Source organism: Natator depressus, chromosome 3, assembly GCF_965152275.1.
Source record: "Natator depressus isolate rNatDep1 chromosome 3, rNatDep2.hap1, whole genome shotgun sequence".
NCBI classification, from domain to species: Eukaryota; Metazoa; Chordata; order Testudines; family Cheloniidae; genus Natator; species Natator depressus.
The window spans coordinates 56,325,847-56,344,839 of record NC_134236.1 but is presented as its reverse complement, the minus strand read 5'-3'; the positions used below and the strand labels follow the sequence as shown (position 1 = coordinate 56,344,839).

The window sequence follows — 18,993 nt, the reverse complement described above, 5'->3', positions numbered from 1 at the left end:
TCACTAGGAGGGTGGTGAAACACTAGAATGCGTTACCTAGGGAGGTGGTGGAATCTCCTTCCTTAGATGTTTTTAAGGTCAGGCTTGACAAAGCCCTGGCTGGGATGATTTAGTTGGGATTGGTCCTGCTCTGGGCAGGGGGTTGGACTAGATGGCCTCCAGAGATCCCTTCCAACTTTGTTATTTTATGATTCTATGATTCTATGACCGAGTTTGGGCCACCCAGCCACTCTGGAGCCACGTGTATGTGCCTCCCCAGTCGGGGCCCTTAGTCCCGTAAAGGATCTGCCACCGACTCCCAGGAGCAGTAGGTGATCCAAATTCTTGATGACATCGACACTTTCCAAAGCTACCCTGATGCTGAGAGAGTAGAGGTCTCTGCCTGCGCCACTAGCACTGCGGGTGCCACAGGAAATGATAAAGGCTCCCTACGAGAGTGGGCCACCCACTAACACCTTTCAGGAGGCAGTGGAGCGCCACTTATCCCCCAAGACAAGGCAGTGCTCTCCTCCTCCATGCCACAGAACTCTGGAGTAGCAGACCAGATCCTCTGGGTCTCCTGCTCGGTCATTGGCACCGCAGTCGCGGTTCTTGCTGTCTCAATGTGCATTGCCTAAGGTGAGGCACCGGTCTCTGTACTACCGGCACCATTCGCGCCCTGCCAGTCATCCTCTAGGCACAGATCTTGGTTGCTTGCCTCATGGGAGCATTTTCCGTCACGACTCCGGGCCCCTCAATACCGGCACCGGTCCTCTCACTCCGGGCACCAGTGTCGACAGTCCCACGGTGGTCACCGGAAGTGGATTCCTCTAGCACAGAAGTGTAGTTCTGACTCCCAGACTCCACCAACTCAGTTGGGCTCCCGAGACCACGTTGACATCGACGGCATCATCTTGGCAGCATGGCAAGTGGCCAGCACAGTTGCCTTATTGGAGCCCGGGGGGCAGTGCTGGTCATGACACTGCCCCCTTCGCACCGCTCATCTGCTGCTGCCTCGGAGCAACAGTTGGTGACACCGACGGCACCAGACTTGGTACATGAGTTGCACTTGGAGGTCGGGAGGAGAGGAGACTGCGCCCACCCCTAAACCACCTCCCACCTTGGGGAACAGTTGCTTCTCCGAACAAACAGATGCGAGGCTCAGTGGGTTGAAGGACACTTGGGCCTCCGTTTGCTTGTTGAGCATGCATACGCCGCAGTCTTCACGGAAGCAGTTCTGGCTGCCCCCACCACCAAGGCCTTGGCAGCCTTGTTAGGGGTTTGCAAGGAGAAGGGAGAAAGACATGAGTTTTATTTGTCACCGCCCTTCCTTCTCCCGCTTGCCGCACAGCGAGGCATCCCGGGGGCCAGAAGCACTCATTTTGAAGGCGCTCTCAAGAGCGACGCCCCAGTCAATTTCTTGGATCCACCTTGTTCTTTCCTTGACTGTCTTGGTCCCTACCGTTTGGCCTGGTTGCAGGTCACCTCAGACCGCTGGGTGCTAGATGTAGTATTTCGGGGCTATATCCTGCAATTTTTGGCCACTTCCCCTCTTCCCCATCCATCTTCAGGGATCCTTCTCATGTCAACTCCTCATTCAAGACATTGAGAACCTCCTGTGCCTGGAAGCGGTGGAGGAGGTCCCTCGGGACGTGAAAGGCAAGGGTTTCTATTCCCGCTACTTCCTAATCCTGAGAGCAAAAGGGGGCCTCAGATGAGGAGTGCAGGCTACGCACCCTGGACGTCAGGAGGGCGCTGGTCTTCTACGTAGACAGAACAAAGCCGTTCAGTAAGTCAACACAGTTGTTCATTGCGGTGGCAGATAGAATGAAAGGTCGCGCAGTGTTTGCTCTGAGGATTTCATCCTGGATCACGGCCTGCATCCGCTACTGCTATGAGCTGGCGAAAGTGCCTCCGCCAGCGATCGTGACTGCACGCTCGACTAGGGCACAAGCATCGTCAGTTGCCTTCCTGGCACAGGTACCAATCCAAGAGATCAGTAGGGCTGCTACCTGGCCGTCTGTCCACACGTTCACATCTCATTATGTGCTTACCCAGCAGAGAGACGATGCTTACTTTGGCAGAGCAGTGCTGCAAGACCTGAACTCTGAACCCGCCTCCATTGATACTGCTTGTGAGCCACCTAGAATGGAATTGACATGAGCAAGCACTTGAAGAACAAAAAATGCTTAGCCACCATTTTCATAACTGTTCTTCAGGATGTGTTGCTCATGTCCATTCCATTACCCACCTTCCTGTCCCCCTGTTGGAGTTGTCGGCAAGAAGGAACTGAGAGGGCATAGGGCTGGCAGCACCTGATATACGGACATATGAGCATGGCACTCAAGGGGGCACCACAGCTGGCCATATGGATACCGCTAAGGCAAAAATCTCCGACCACGCACTTGGGCGCGCACGCACCTAGAATGAAGTGGACATGAGAAACACATCTCTAAGAACAACAGTTATGAAAAAGGTGGGTAACCATTTTTTTCCTGGGGATGGGTCAGCCCTGGCCCTTCCTTTCAGGGGAAGAGCAAGTCCCATCCTTCCCAGCTGGGACTAGCTGAGCTCAGCGCAGGGTAGTAGCCACCTGCCGGGGAGTACTCAGCCCCACCCTCCTGCTCCTGCCCTGCAGTGATTTACCTCTCCGCTGGCTGCTCTAGGGACCTGAAATGACACATGGGGAGGGGCGCATGACTGCCCTTGCGGCTTCCCTTTGCTTCCCCATCAGAAAGTCATTTTTGTGTGGGGGGAGGGAAGAAATCTGCAGGGGACATGAATTTGGTGCATGCGCAGTGGTGCAGAATTTTCCCAGGAGTAACTGGCCATAAATCTAAACAGATAGGACTTATCGGAGCTCTTTGTGCCCTGCCTATGGAGGGAGACTTCACTATTCAGCCTCCTCAGGTGATCGCATCAGATCATCTTCACCAGAATCCGAACTGTCCCTTCCATGGACAGACAGTCCAGGGAGAAATCCCTTAGGTGTGCTCATAAGTCAGTGGGGTCAGTAAGAGATCTGCAGAGCTGGAATCCCCATATGTCCTCTTTCCCCAGGTCCTATTTGGGCCCCATGGTTTGGCGGTGGGGACAATTCATATGTTAGGAAACCAGCTGACTAGATCTCCAAGTCAAGGTCTTCCTTACCAAAGCATTTGCTGCAGCCAGCTTCATCACCAGTTTCAACTCTCTCTCTATCAATGAATGAAAATACTTATATATATTAGTAGAGGAGGGACAAGGAGTCAGTGGAGATGATCTTTCCCAAACACCAACAACCAGTGGCCATCTCCCTGGACAGAGCAACCAATCCTAGATCTACAGCCTCTTCAGACAAAGTGTTTTTTGGGACATAATGAAATTAGCGAATACTCTGGACGCTCCTCTGGAGATATTCCAAATAAAGCTGCATAAACTACTGGACATCTGCAACCCTCTCTGTCAGGTAGAACGGCCCTACCAAAGGCCATGTAAGTTACATAGGTACACCTCTACCCCGATATAATGTGACCCGACATAACACGAATTCAGATATAACGCGGTAAAGCAGCACTCTGGGGGGCGGGGCTGTGTGCTCCAGTGGATTAGCGTGTCTGGCTCTGACACGTTGCTCTGAGCAGCGTGTTAAGGGTGCCGGGCTGGGGCTGAGGGGTTGCATAAGGGGCAGAAGGTCTCGGGGGGGCAGTCGGGGACAGGGAGCAGAGGGGGTTGGATGGTCTCTGGAGGCGAGAAATGGGGGCATTGGATAGGGCGTGGGAGTCTGGGGGGGGCCTGTCAGGGGACAGGGGTGTGGCTAGGGGTCGGGGCAGTCAGGGGACAAGGAGCAGGGGGGTTGGGTAGGGGGTGGGGTTTTGGGAGGGGTGGTTAGGGGTGGGAAGTCTCTGGAGGGGGCAGTCAGGGGACAAGGAGCAGGGGAGGTTGGATGGGTCAGGGGTTCTGAGGGGTCAGTCGGGGGCGGGAAGTGACTATTAATAACGGAAATGCTCGAGGCCAAAGCAAGTTTGATATAACATGGTTTCACCTTGTCAAAGTTTGACTCAGACTCACAATTTATCAGACCGCTCTGTTTTATTAGCAAAGCTGCTCTGCTAATACATTTAGAAGTGAGCCCCCCAAGTGGGGCTTGTGTCTTTTTTAATTTGTACAGTTTTTTGGAGAACAAGTTACAGAGAAGTTACAGACAAAAGAAGAAAAAGATTTTAGTCACCACCCTTCGAGATCCCTGAGACCAGTCACGTATCTTCAATTACCTGCCACCCTTAACAATCTCCTTTAACAGCTTCCAGTTAACTTAACTAATTGCCCTTCAAACTGTCCATTCTGATGCCTGCTTCTTAGACGTGCTGGCTCTATCTTAATTGCTTCTCCATTCAAAAGCTAACTGTCCCTACGTGTGCTCCCTCAGATACTTTGTAACATGTTTTGGCATGCCCTCTCATATACAATGTATCCAGCATGCCCCCTTATACAACGTTATACTTATACAATGTTATACTTCCACAATCTGCCCTTTTGGTCAAGGCTACGCCCATGACCAATGACTTACTGGATTCCATACATCAATCGTTCTTTTTCATTACTTTCACTGGTGACATTTAACAACATTAGATTAGCACTCTGGTTAGGGGTAACCTGATGGATGGTGTGTCTTGTGCAGTTTTGGATACAACAAGAAATCAATTGAAAACACACAAAGATTATCAGAATCCCAAATAGGATAGTCAGGATTCCTTGAAACAACCAGTTTCCCAGACTAGAGAAATTGAATAAGTTACTTATCCATTTCTCTAGTCTGGGAAACTGGTTGTTTCAAGGAATCCTGACTATCCTATTTGGGATTCTGATAATCTTTGTGTGTTTTCAATTGATTTCTTGTTGTATCCAAAACTGCACAAGACACACCATCCATCAGGTTACCCCTAACCAGAGTGCTAATCTAATGTTGTTAAATGTCACCAGTGAAAGTAATGAAAAAGAACGATTGATGTATGGAATCCAGTAAGTCATTGGTCATGGGCGTAGCCTTGACCAAAAGGGGGGATTGTGGAAGTATAACATTGTATAAGTATAACCTTGTATAAGGGGACATGCTGGATACATTGTATATGAGAGGGCATGCCAAAACATGTTACAAAGTATCCAGCATGTCCCCTTATACAATGTTATACTTCCACAACCTATAATGCGGTAAGATTTTTTTTTTGGCTCCCGAGGACTGTGTTATATCGGGGTAGAGGTGTAATTGTGTAGTTTTTTTTAATAAAGGTTTATATTAACTTTGACTTTACTCTAGAAATGATATATGAATGTTATATCTCTTATGTTAACTCATTTGAAAGAGACCTCTTGCGCTGTTCTAACTCTGGACTTTACTGTAAGTAGAACTAAATAGTCTAGCCCAACATTCGAAATTTGAATGAAGCAATATCTAATTCAAATCGAGGTGAAGCTTGGAAAAAATTCACAAAGCTATTCAATCTCTTTTCTAAATTGGACTATTAATTGTTTCAGCTCTATTTGTAATTAATTGTCTTATGTTTTAAATCAGGCAGTTTTCCTTCCCTTACCACCTCAAACACTATCAAAATGAAAAGTTCTGATATATATAGCATAAGAAACCTGTTTTTAAAATTAGATGATCAGCCACTCTTGTAATTTGATTGGTGTTGAGTATTTGTAATGTTAGTGTTTTCATTTGTTTTTTCAGCTTATATATTAATATCCTTCTCTTTTAGGTTTTTCCACTTGATTATATCCTCATTACAACAATTATTATGTATTTTATCTTCACTTCAATGGCAGGGATTCGAAACATGGGTATATGGTTCTTTTGGATAAGGGTAAATATTACTTATTTACTAAAATTTAACATTTATAAATTACTATATTTAAAAAGATATTTAAAATGTATAACAGATACAAAAGGACCTTGCAGAATTTTCTCTATCATATTCTAAAAGCTAAAATGGTGTGAAGCAATTATTCTTTTTAAACAATATTACAATAAATTGTTTTAGCAAGAGTCTTAAGAGTTTCTTCCATGTTTTGAAAAGCTAGATTGTATTTTGGCTTGATGGCCTAGTTTAAAGGAGGGCAAGCAGTTTCAATTCGAGACAAAATTTCAACTATCAAGCCAGCAGAGCCTGGGAGCTTTGTGGAAGCAGCACATTCAATGTATTGCCAACCCTAAGTATTCAAATATCATGACTTATGTGTGGAGGCAGAGTGTAGGGTTGTGGAAGACTCTGTGTGTGTGGGGCGGGGGGTTGGCTTCTGGTTTTTTAGGCTTGAGGGTGGAAGTCACCTGCCCCAAAAGTGTGAGCGCATTTCAGGGTCAAAATTCAACCTTCAAATGTTCCTGCAACAATGTAGACTCCTGATTGTTTGTTGGTTTGCTCAGAAGAAGACTTCCCTTACCCTTTCCTAATCTCGAGAGTGGAGGAACTACCAGTCTATCCTCCTCCCTTACGATTATCCTATCTGTTTTCCCTCCCCGCATTTTCACTTGTCCACTCGGTTTTCTCCCCCATGGTCTCTTGTCTCCAGTCCCAGATCTTCCCCTGAACTCCACATTCCCCTCTCTCCTCGGTTTCCTGTCCAAGTCACTAACCTTAAAGTCCAGAGAGTGGCCATCTTTACTAAGGATAAAGATGTGGCCCATTGCCGCATGCAAAGCCTGTAGGCAGCCATCTTGAATGAGGATAGTTTGGCGTCAGCCCCACTGAAAATAAAATGAGGTGGTGACAGTCATTTGGAATAAGGAAAACTGCAAAGTTTGAAGGTAGGGAGCTTAGATCTTAGGATATTTTGTAAAATATTGTTGATAGGGTTTGATCATTTGTTGTCAGCGATCTCTAGAGGTCGAGGATGATCTTTCACAGCTTTTATTTTTCATGGGTCCTTTGGTAAATGAAGAGTCCCATCCTTGAGCCACAGGCTTGTTGGAAGACATTGCAGGTGGTGGAAGACAGAGCTGGCCCATGATTGCTGCATGACAGTAGTCTTTCCTTTCTTTTCTGGTGTTTTTCTGCGACCAGGTCAAGGCAATTTTCCTCAAAAGTGGACGTTTCCTCTCTGACAAGTCTTTGCCAGTTACCCCTATCGTGGGCTGCTGTCTCCCAGTGTGTGGTGTTGATGCCACATCTCTTGATGTTTACCCTGAGGATGTCTTTAAAGTGTTTTCTTTTGGCCTCCCCATTTCCTTTCTCCTTTGGTGAGAGTTCATCAGGCATGCGCACACAGTGCCCGCTCCACCTCAGCTGATGCTGGGTAATCAGGGCCTCAACAATGAAGATGTTGGCCTCTGTGAGGACACTGATATTGGTTCAATGATCCTCCCACTGTATGTTGAGGATCTTCAGAAGAAAGTGCTTGTGCTGGCATTCCAGGTTTCTCAGGTGTTTTCAGTAGGTCACCCAAGTTTCACAGCCATAGAGGAGAGTTTATAAACCACGACTTTATAAATTAAGAGTCTAATATGTGTTCTGATGTTGTGATTGTTGAACACCCAGCAAGACAGTCTGCCAAAGGTAAGGCTGGCAATTTGAATTCTGTGATGAATCTTGATGTCTGTCTGTCCTCTTCAAGAGATGGCTGCCAAGATAGGCAAAGTATTCTACATTTTCCAGTTCTTCTTTGTCGATGTAGATCTTCCTTGCTGGGTCTGATTGACCAGGAACTGGCTGGTGGAGAACTTTTTTTGTTTTGCCAATGTTCAGAATAGCCCTAGGCTTTTGTAACCTATTTGCTGCCATCAGGACTGATTTGACAACAGCAACACTGAGATTACAAACAAATGGTAGAAGGACAAAGCAAAAGAAATCCAAACATTCGATGACTCACAGACATGATATGCGGCGCTTTTTTTGAGAGACCTAGACCCTGTATGTACCAAGCACATGTGGCCTCACACCTCTGAAATCTGAAGATGGTAGTACCCTTCTTAAAGATAACTAATCTATTGAAGAGTACTGGAAGGAACACTACCTAAAGCTTCTAAATCGAGAATCGACCGTGACTGACGACACCATCAACTCCATCCCTCAGCACCCAATCAGGGAATCTCTTGCCAACCCACTAACACGCAAGGAGGTCCGCAAAGCAATTAAACAAACGAAGAACAATAAAGCACCAGGTCCTGATGGCATACCAACTGAAGTACTGAAAGTGGGGGGAGAAACATTGGCTAACAGGCTTCACTTGCTGCTCCTCAAAATCTGGCGCACTGAAGAAATCCCTGCTGGCTTATGTAATGCTAACGTTGTCACCATTTTCAAAAAGGAAGACAAGGCCAACTATGGCAACTACCGAGGCATTGTCCTTCTCTCCATCATTGGGGAAATTCTTGCTAGAATCTGACTGAATTGTTTGCTCCCTCTTGTAGAGGAAGTACTTCCAGAGCCCCAGTGTGGCTTCAGACCATCATGAGGCACAACCAACATGATTTTTGCAGCCAGGCAGATCCAGGAAAAGTGTCAAAAACAACACCAGGAGCTGTATATGGCCTTTATCAATCTGATCAAAGCCTTCAACTCTTTCCAGAGTCTCATGGTTGACAATCATGTCAAAGTTGGCTGCCCACGAAAATTTAGTACCATTGTAAGACTCCTCCATGACTAGATGACTGCCTTCATCTTGTGCAGTGGCTCTACCTCTGAGCCCTTTGTCATCCGAACTGGAGTAAAACAATATCGCATTGACGGCAGCCTCTTCAACCTATCCCGTCTCTGTGCCAGAACTAAAGTAATATCTTCAACAATAACTGATCTCCAGTATGCAGATGATTGTGCTGTAGTTGCACACTCAAAGGAGAATGTGCAAACAGCCCTTACTTGCTTCTCTGAAGCTTGATCATTTGTATGGTATATGTAGAGGCTTTTACATTTACAGCTATGCCTTTGGGAGAGAGGTGTTTTGAATATGTTTCTACTGTCTCAACAGTAGAGTTTCAGGATGTAATTGGGGAAATAACGAATATAAATATCTAGTATAAAAGCCATGTCCTTTAACAGATATCAAGTTTGATAACCTAGAGAAACAATTATGATCTAATATTTGTACATATCTTCTGTTTTTTTTTTAGTTGTATAAAATTAGAAGAGGTAAAACTCGGCCCCAAGCACTCTTATTTCTCTGTGTGATACTTCTGTTGATTGTTCTTCACACAAGTTATATGATCTACAGTCTTGCACCTCAGTATGTCATGTATGGAAGCCAAAAATACCTGGTACAGGTGAGACTCTCCCTTTCATAAGGATATATATAACTTACCTTGTTTTTAAAAAATGTGTTAAAATTGAATATACGGGGTGAGGCAAGGCACAGCCTTGCTGTATACCTATTTTTGAAGGGATACAACCATAAGAATCTCCTAGAGTTATTGTGCCTCTAGATATTTTGGAGGAGTACAGCCTGGAGAAACTCTGTGTTGCACCCTTTTACGCAATGCAGCGTGTAGTTTCTGTCTGCTCTCCTGGTCTGTGTAGAGCTGTAGAGGGACCTGGTTCTGCCCCCATCTAGAAGGAAATTACCTTTGTTGCTATTAGCTTCCAGTAAGCCTTATGCTCCCTCAACACAGGAACTGCTTTTTATTTTCATTATATTCTGATAATGGCCAAGCTCCCCAATCAGGAGTAGGGTCCCATTGTGGAATTCTCTGTATAAATTCATAGTAGCTGCCCCAGACAGCTTGCTAATCTAAAAACAAAAAAGTGGAAGGCATAATAGGATACAAGGTCATCAGAGTAATGGAGGGCATATGTCAGGGTTCCTTACCCACTCTGAACTCTAGAGTACAGATGTGGGGACCCGCATGAAAGACCCCCTAAGCTTATTCTTACCAGCTTAGGTTAAAAACTTCCCCAAGGTACAAACTTTGCCTTGTCCTTGAACAGTATACTGCCACCAACAAGCGCTTTAAACAAAGAACGGGGAAAGAGACCACTTGGAGATGTCTTCCCCCAAAATATCCCCCCAAGTCCTACACACCTCCTTTCCTGGGGAGCCTTGAGAATAATATCCTAACCAATTTGTTACAAAATCATCAAAGACCCAAACCCCTGGATTTTGGAACAATGGAAAAATCAGTCAGGTTCTTAAAAGAAGGATTTTATTAAAAAAAAGAGGTCAAAATCATCTCTGTAAAATCAGGATGGAAAATACAGGGTATTCAGATTCAAAACAGAGGATCCCCCTCTGGGCAAACCTTAAAGTTACAGAAAACAGGACTAAACCTCCCTCTTAACACAGGGAAAATGCACAAAAAAGAAAAGATAAGCTAATCCACCTTGCCTGGCCTACGTATACTGATTGCAATATTGGAGACTTGGATTAGGATGGGTTGGAGAAGATGGATTTCTGTCTGGCCTCTCTCAGTCCCAAGAGAGAACAACCACATAAACAAAGAGCACAAACAAAAGCCTCCTCCCCCGCCCCAAGATTTGAAAGTATCTTGTTCCCTTACTGGTTCTTTAGGTCAGGTGCCAGCCAGGTTAGCTGAGCTTCTTAACCCTTTACAGGTAACAGGATGTTGTCTCTGGCCAGGAGGGATTTTATAGCACTGTATACAGAAAGGTGGTTACCGTTCCCTTTATTTTTATGACAGCATATGTCTTGATAGTTCTGTTTTGAAACAAATTTTTAAACCTTTGTCTAATTTTTTTAAAATTATCCCAAAAATTACTTTTATCCTGTAAATGTCCTACTTAATCTTAGCCTTTTTCTATAGTATAAATTTATAATTAACACTAAACTTTTCCGTTATTCATTTTAACTACTGCTTCTTTTAACTCTTGCATCCCTGTATTTTATTATTTTTAAGCTTTGCCATTTCTATTCCATTCTGTACTTTTTTCTGTTTTAAATTAGTTTTGATTCTTGTACTTCGTGTTTATTGTATTTATCTCTTTCTATTTTTAAGAGAAAAGGTACCTAATGATTGGGAACTTCAGTCTGAGTGGCATATGCTGAAGGCCTCATTCTACCAGTACTAATATGTTCTTGGAGTTTCCAAAACTTAGATGACAATTTCCTAATTCAAAACTCTTTCATCTAACATACATTAGATGTGATATTGACAGTTATAGAGAAATTGATCTCTGAATTAAAAATCAGTAGTTGCTTAGGTGCATGTGATCGTGACTCAGTTGCTCTTTTTACACATAACAGATGTAAAGTCCAAACTAGTAATATGTACTTTGTGAAATTGGCCCTTTTAAATCACCAAGTTGAAAACAATTCTGAGCCGAAGGAGCTGGGGGAAAGAATTTTTAAACACAAAAATGTGAACAGTTGGGACCCGTTAAAAAAACATTTTGACTAGATGCCCAAGTCGTCTCAGTTCCAAAATTAAGAGAAAACATTACACTGGTTAAGACAGCCTGGTTTAGGTGAAAGCAGCCATTAAACACACAATGTATAACATGGGGAAATGGGGGAGGAGAGAGAAATAACTGTAAATTAGAAGTTGGGAATTGTCCAAAATCAATAAGGGAAGCAAATGGACACTTTGAGAAATCTATGGCCTGCAAAGTTAAAGATGGTAAGGAATTTAAGTATATTAGGAACAGACAGAAACATAATACTAGATGGAAATTTTAGAATTGTCAATGCAAAAAAGCAGAAGTGTGCAGCAATCTCTTTAAAGTGTTTGGAAAAGACCCAAGTCATTACTCATCATCATGTGACATGAATATAATACTTTTCATTCTAACCCAAGAGGATGCTCAACAGCAGCTACTAAACCTACACATTTTAAAATCAGCAAGTCCAGATAACTTGCATCTGTGTCAGAGAGCTTTAAAAGAGCTGGCTGGGGAGCTCTCTGACCCATAAATGTTTATTTTCAATAAGTCTTGGAAACCTGGAAATTTCAGAGGAATGGAAGAATGCTACTGTTGTGCCAATATTTAAAAGTGTAAATGAGGTGAGCTGGGTAATTACAAGCCTGCTAGCCTGATACTGAAACTCAACAAAATATTAGAATGGCTGATATGGGCCTCAGTTTAATGAAGAATTGAAGGTAATATAATTAATGTCAATCAGCATGGGTTTATGGGAAATAGAACCTGTTAAAGTAACTTGATATTTTTTTTTCCATGAGATTACAAGTCTGGTTGATAGTAGTAGTGCTGATGTAATATATTTAAACTTCTGAAATGCATTTGACTTAGTACTGCACAACATTTTGATTAAGAAACAAGAATGATACAAATCAACAAGGCACACATTAAATATATTGAAAACTGATAAGTCTCTATGTAATTGTAAGGAGGGAATCATGGAGTGCTTTTAGTGAGGTCCCACAGGGATTGGTTCTTGGTCCTATGCTATTTAACATTTTATCAATGACATGGAAGAAAAATAAAACCCTTTTAGAGTAGGGGGTGGGTAAACTACGGCCCGCAGGCCTTTTTTATCGAGCCCGCGAGCTTCGGCCGGGGGAGCAAGGCCGGGGGCTTGCCGCACTCCACCCGGCACTGCTGGACCAGCAGATTTGTCGCGCTCCGGCAGGGAGAGCGGGGCCAGAGGCTTGCCGTGCTCCACCTGGTGCTCCTGCCTGGGGAGCGGGACCAGGGGGCTTGCTGGGTGGAGCGGGACCAGGGGCTTGCCTGCCCAGTGCTCCTCAGTGATGAGCAGTTCATTTTGAGCACCATCTTCGAGGAAGATTCTGCACGCAAAACGCCGCATTCTGCAGGCATGACCTCACCACCCCTATGCAGCAGTGTGCCAAATCCCCTCCCCGTTTCCTATGGCCCCACCCTCAAGTGGAGGGAAACCGCCCAGGGCCGCAGCTGCTTCCCTTTGGGTTCTTCCGCAAGTGGCACAGCTGCCTCGGTGTCACATTGCCAGCAGGGCCCATAGGAGGCCATGGTACCATCCCATGAAGCCCCCCGCGCACCATGTCTCATGAGTCCTCTTGCCACACCGCGGTAACATCCCTTATTATATACAGACTTTTAATGAACACAACTGTGCAAACAGAATTCAAAAGACAACAGTAAGAACATTTTTGGGGGGAGGCTGGAGCATAAAGTTACAGGTGAGTTTGCACCTGCCTCTTCTTGTCCACATGGATTCTGGGATAGAGTGCCATGGCTCAAAATTGTCAGGGGCACTGACTCCTGACAAATCCAGGCTAGAGAGAGGGCCCAGTTTTTTCACAGTGCATGCCATCTTGTAAAACAGCAGTTTGAAATAAGGGCAGCAGTTAAGATTTTCTTTTCCCTTTCAAAAATGAGTGCTGCAAAAAAAAAGAAAAGTGGACAATGAGTGTCGGGTTTTCAACAAAGAACGGAATACAAAATACTTTTTCACAAACGTGAACTCGAAGGCTGTATGCCTGATTTGTCAGGAGAGCATCGCGGTGTTCAAGGAGTACAACTTGAATCGCTATTTTTCAACAAAGCATCCTAATTATGGCAGCAATTTAACAACTGAGGGAAGGGCAAGAAAAGCTGAGCAACTTGCCACAAACTTAAAAACTCAGCAAAATATTTATGTGCTACAATCTGCAATTCAGGAAGCCACTACAAAGGCAAATTACGTTCTGACATTTAAAATCGCTAAACAAAATAAGCCTTTTGCTGAAGGGGAGTTTTTTGAAAGAATGCATGGTTGATGTTTCTAGCATCCTGTGCCCGGAATACCAAAACAAATTTGAGAAGATTCGTTTGTCACGAAGAACAGTTACTCTCCATGTAGAAGTGATTGATGAACGTTTGGCTTCTGAGTTGAACAAGAAAGCACAGGGATCATTGTTACATTGTTTTCATTAGCTCTCGATGACAGCACTGACATTAAGGACACAACACAGTTACTGATTTTTGTCAGAGGAATTGATGACAAATTTGAAATCACAGAGGAATTTTTATCAATGGAATCAATGAAAGGCACAACTCAGGGATCGGGTGCAACTAAGGGATCAGGTGTATGGGTGCCTTGAACATCTGAAGCTCCCCTGGAGTAAACTGGCAAACATAACCACAGATGGATCACCAAATTTAACAGGGAAAAATGTAGGACTTTTAAAAAGAATTCAGGACAAAGTAAAAGAAGACGACCCTAATAAAGGTGATTTTTCTGCTTTGTATTATACATCAGGAGGCCCTCTGCAAAAATGTCCAGGACATTGATCATGTTGTTCTCACAGTTGTGAAAATAGTGAACTACATAAGAGCGAGGGGACTTAATCATCAGCAATTCATTTCCCTTCTTGAAGACACTGATGCGGAACACCAGGACTGACTTTATCATACAAATGTCCGGTGGCTTAGCCTCGGAAAGGTATTGCAGTGAGTGTAGGAGCTCAGAGATGAAATTCTCACTTCTCTGGTGATGCAGGGGAAAGAAAATGATTTCCCTGAATTAAAGAATTCAAACTCTGTGTGCGACCTCGCTTTTCGTGTGGATATCTTGGCACATTTAAATGAACTTACTGTAAACCTACAAGGAAAAAATGTTTGTACACAAATTGTATTCTAGTGTGACAGCTTTCAAAGCCAAGTTAGTCTTGTTTTCAAAACAAATTAAGGACAAAGTGTTCGCTCACTTTCCAACACTGAAATACTTGGAAGTGTCACCAGAGCAGAGAGAGAAGTACAGCAAAATTTTGAGTGACTTGCACGGAGAATTTTCTCATAGATTTTCTGACTTTGAGACGATAGAGAAGACACTGGAGCTGGTGTCATGCCCACTGTCATTTGACTACAAGAAAGTCCCACAAGAATTACAACTGGAGCTCATTGATCTCCAGTGCAATTCTACCTTGATGGAAAAGTACAATTCAGAAAAACTGGATGAGTTTTATGCCTCCTTGAGTGAAACAAAGTTCCCAAGTATCCACAAGGTGGCACAGAAAATCCTTGTTTTGTTTGGCTCCACCTGTGTGTGCAAACTAACATTTTTCCCTGCTGAATTACAAAAAGTCTCGCTACAGATCCCAGTTAACTGATCAGCATCTCAGCTTGGTATTGCGGATTTCCACAACAAGAATGACACCGGACTTTGATGCCATTGTAAAAATGGGTGACCAGCTGTATTGTTCACATTAATCAAAGAAGGCATGGAAAGGGGTTTAGTTTGGTTTAATTATTGTAATATATTGTTATGGTATATTTATAATAATAAGTAAGGTTTTATGTTTATTTCCAATGAAATGTATCTGTATTAAATAGTTTATTTGAATATCTCTGAATTGTTAATTTTGTGAGCGTTCGTGGCCCGCCATGAGGTAGTCAGGGGGAGGGGGAGGGGGAGGAGGAGGGGCCAGCCTGTTTGGGGAGGCACAGCCTTCCCTACCCGGCCCTCCATACAGTTTCGCAATGCCGCTGCGGCCCTCGGGCCGAAAAGTTTGCCCACCCCTGCCTTAGAGTTTTCAGATGACACAAAAATTAGAGGAGTGGTTAATAATGAAAAGGGCAGTTCACTGATACAGAATAATCTAGAGTGTTTGGTAAAATGGGTTCAAGCAAACACTGTGTTTTTAATACAACCAAGTTTGTCATACATCTAGAGGGGAAAAAAATGTAGGCCTTGCGTATAGGATTTTGTTGTCTGTCCTGGGAAGCAGTGGCTCTGGAGATGATTCTGAGGTCATGGAGAATAATCAGCTGAACATGAGCTCCTAGACCAACGCTATGGCGGGAAGCATTGCATTGGCCTTGGATATATAATCAGGAGAATCTCATGTAGGAGTAGAGGCTGTTTCCTTTGTATTAGACACTATTGTAACAGCTGCTGGAATTCTGTGTCCACCCAAACAACCTTAACTCCTCTGTAGTATCATCATGCAACAACCATACATTTGTGTTCAATACTTTTTATTACTTGTAATTACACACTTGATTAAACTAATTTTAAACACACTAATTTTTTTCCTGATTTTCACACACACACACACAGTATTAGCATGGGAAAGGGATAGACATTTGGGTGTCATAACGGAGTACTTTTGTATACCGTAACATGTTTAGGTTTATTTAAAGTTTATCCTTAGCTTTGGATCACCTGCATGTACAATAAGATTTAGACTTACTGCTTTTTCTAGTAGTTGGGCCATGGAGGATAAAAGGAATTGCTGCCTTTCAGAGGCTTAACCACCTAGCTTAGTTACTGCATCTCACTGACCAGTCTGTATGTCTCTGCCCCACCCCGGCAGACCCTCTGACAGATATGCCCTCTGAATTCCCAAGTGTTTATCGTTGATCGTTGCTTTCAGAGTACACCTGTACTCCTGCCTCACTCCCAGGACAGTACTCTCTGGGTGCACAGTGGAGTCAATGCAGCAGTACCTTAGGCCATGTCTACACTTACCGGGGATCAATGCTGCTGCAATCGATGCAGCAGGGGTCGATTTAGCGGGTCTAGTGAAGACAGCAGAGCACTCTCTGGTCAACTCTGGTACTCCACCAGAGTGAGAGGAGTAAGGTAAGTTGACGGGAGAGCATCTCCTGTCAACGCAGCATGGTGTAGACACCGCAGTAAGTCAACCTAAGCTACGTGACTCTAGCTACGTTATTCACAAGGCCTTAGTGTCACATGGTAAATCTTCTCTAGTAATGGAGAAGAATAGATCATATTTTTCCTATTGTCTTTCATCTAGCAGGGAGCCAGTACATTTGCAAATGACCTGAGCTGCAATCAATAGGGTCCACTCACTGGTTACTGTGAAAGACATCTGATTTTTTTGTTCAGCAAATGCAGCTGTCTTATAAATTTGTTTGCTAGCAAAGAGCAACTACCTGGAAGACCTTAGTTCCTTGTTAGATGCCTTAGTCTAACCCAAGTAATACTTTTTTATTGAGGCAATTCTGGATTCTTAAAAAGGCTGTACTTTTTCTTCCAGAACAAAGAAATTTAAAAATCCTTTCAGCAATAAAATTACTACAAGAGAATTCATTTAAAGATGTTCTTTCTCAAGCTGATGAGCCTTATGGCTTTGACAGCATATGTACTTTAGTATGTCATGTCATGCTAGCCAAATACAGACAGCAATATTTTGAAACTGTACAGCCAGGGATGTATTCCTATCCCTTACATGGTAGACTCAGCATCTCTCTGCCTTGGAAAGAGTTGCTTTCAACTTTCCAGCTCTCAGTCCCAGTCACCTTTGACACTTCCATTCTAGGCTGGGGTAGCTATTCTAAGGATTTGTAAACTCAGTCACTTGAATTTCTGGGAGGAAAAATCTTCATGTCAACATCTAGAATTAAGGCCATTATATTGGGCTCTCAAGTCCTTTTTCCATCTTCTATGTGGCAGAGTGAACCAAGTACTTCCTGACAACATTGCAGATGTCTTATGTGAACTATTAGGGGGAACACCTTCCAGCTAGCTGTGCAGAGCGGCCATAGCTCTGTGGGATGGTCCATAGTACACAGTACACCAAATTTATCCATTTGGTAGCCACCTTGCAGGGAAGGACAATATTACTGGTGGATCAGCTGAGCAGTGACTTACACAATCAATATTTGTTGTCACTCAAGAACTCAGTAGCAAGACACAACACCAAAGTTTAGAGGTTTGCTTCAGAATAGGAGCAGCTAATCAGTCCATAATAGGTAGGTTTCTTCTAGACTAAACAGGGACTCTTTCTAAGTCAGGAGAACCAAACAAGAGGAAAGCCAAGGTTATTGGGATTCCAAGGCATGGATAAGATGTCCTGGAAGAGTTGCAAGGAGTTTCTCTCTCCTCTCCTGCGCCCCTGAACACACAATTTCAGACCTGTTGTCCCCAGTAGAGAGGTCAGAATTCCCATATGGACACAGACTCTCTCCACTGGACAGCATGGGCCATAGAATTTTGACAGATCTGGAACTGTCCTGTTTGGAAAAGCTCCAGGAGATTCTGTTAAAGCAGTCAACTTGCCTGTTATGATTGTAAGTGGAAAAGGTTCTCCTTGTGGGCAACCAGCAATAACATAAACCCAGCTTCAGTTCCCGTTTAATCTATACTTGTGTACTTATTTCATGTGACATGCTTGGGACTTTCAGTATTATCAGTAAAAGTACATCTCCAGTTGATCAAAATAATGTATCCAGCTATAATTTAGTTAAAAGGTTATTGAGCAGATCTGTCTTTTGGTTAGAGAATCCATGCCTACATGGGACCTAAATCTCATATGTAATTAGCTTGTGAGACTTCCTTTGAACCAACTGGAGACTGTTTCCTATTTCATCTCTCAATTAAGACAGCCTTTGAAAAGATATATGTAGGAAACTGTTCTGTACTGGCAATGGCATGAGCTAGGGGTTTTCTCATCTGAAGTTTGATTGTATGGATACACTGACATGCAAATGGTTGCCAATTTTCAGCAGTTCTTAACATGTTTTCAAGAAGCTTTCAGGTACATACGCGAGGGGAAGAACCACCACTTATTTAAATCAATGAAAACTAAATTTGTTACTACATGAGCCTTGAATATAAAAGTCAAAACTGAGAATTCTATTTCCTGCTTTTTCTTAGCTGTGGTTGAACATATTTTTTAAAATTCTGCTAGTGTTTATTGCATATTTTAAAAGTTAGTTTGTTCTGTGAGTGTTTAATCTGTTCTTAGTACCCTGCTTATGTAGAAATCAGAATTCAGTTTTTAGTATGTTTTCATCTGTATAGTGGAGTTAATTTGCTGTTCCCATTTCTCCATTGTAATCTTTCTTCCTGTGCTTGCAAATTCCAATTAGTCTGTAAATATCCCTATTGGGAAACAATATTTGCGTAGACATATTCAGCAATTCTGTAACTTTTGATTCTTCAACTTCCCATCCTTTTTAATGTTCAAAACCTTAAAAGAGAAAAAAGCATCTTGTACTGGAGGCATTGGCTTGTGCAATTTTCTTTACACTAAAAAGGAAGAGGGTTGATTTAGTAAGGAAAGATGGCCTTGTGGTTAAAGCATTGGACCAGGACTAATCTAAAATATATGACAGGATGAGGAATTGAATCCATATCTCCTGACTATATCACTGACTAATGTTACTTTTGAGAACTCAGGGAAGTTGAAAAGTCCCAGAATAC

The 18,993-nt window shown here is 43.3% G+C and overlaps 1 protein-coding gene across 1 annotated transcript in view; it reads left to right on the top strand.

Moving 5' to 3' along the window:
* The window catches only part of LMBRD1 (LMBR1 domain containing 1), a 230,220-nt gene that overhangs the window by 168,858 nt on the left and 42,369 nt on the right, over positions 1–18,993 (top strand). The window contains exons 12-13 of the mRNA XM_074946845.1: positions 5,718–5,822; positions 9,065–9,214. Coding sequence (XP_074802946.1) covers positions 5,718–5,822; positions 9,065–9,214 — 255 coding nt within the window. The remainder of the gene's footprint in view (positions 1–5,717; positions 5,823–9,064; positions 9,215–18,993) is intronic.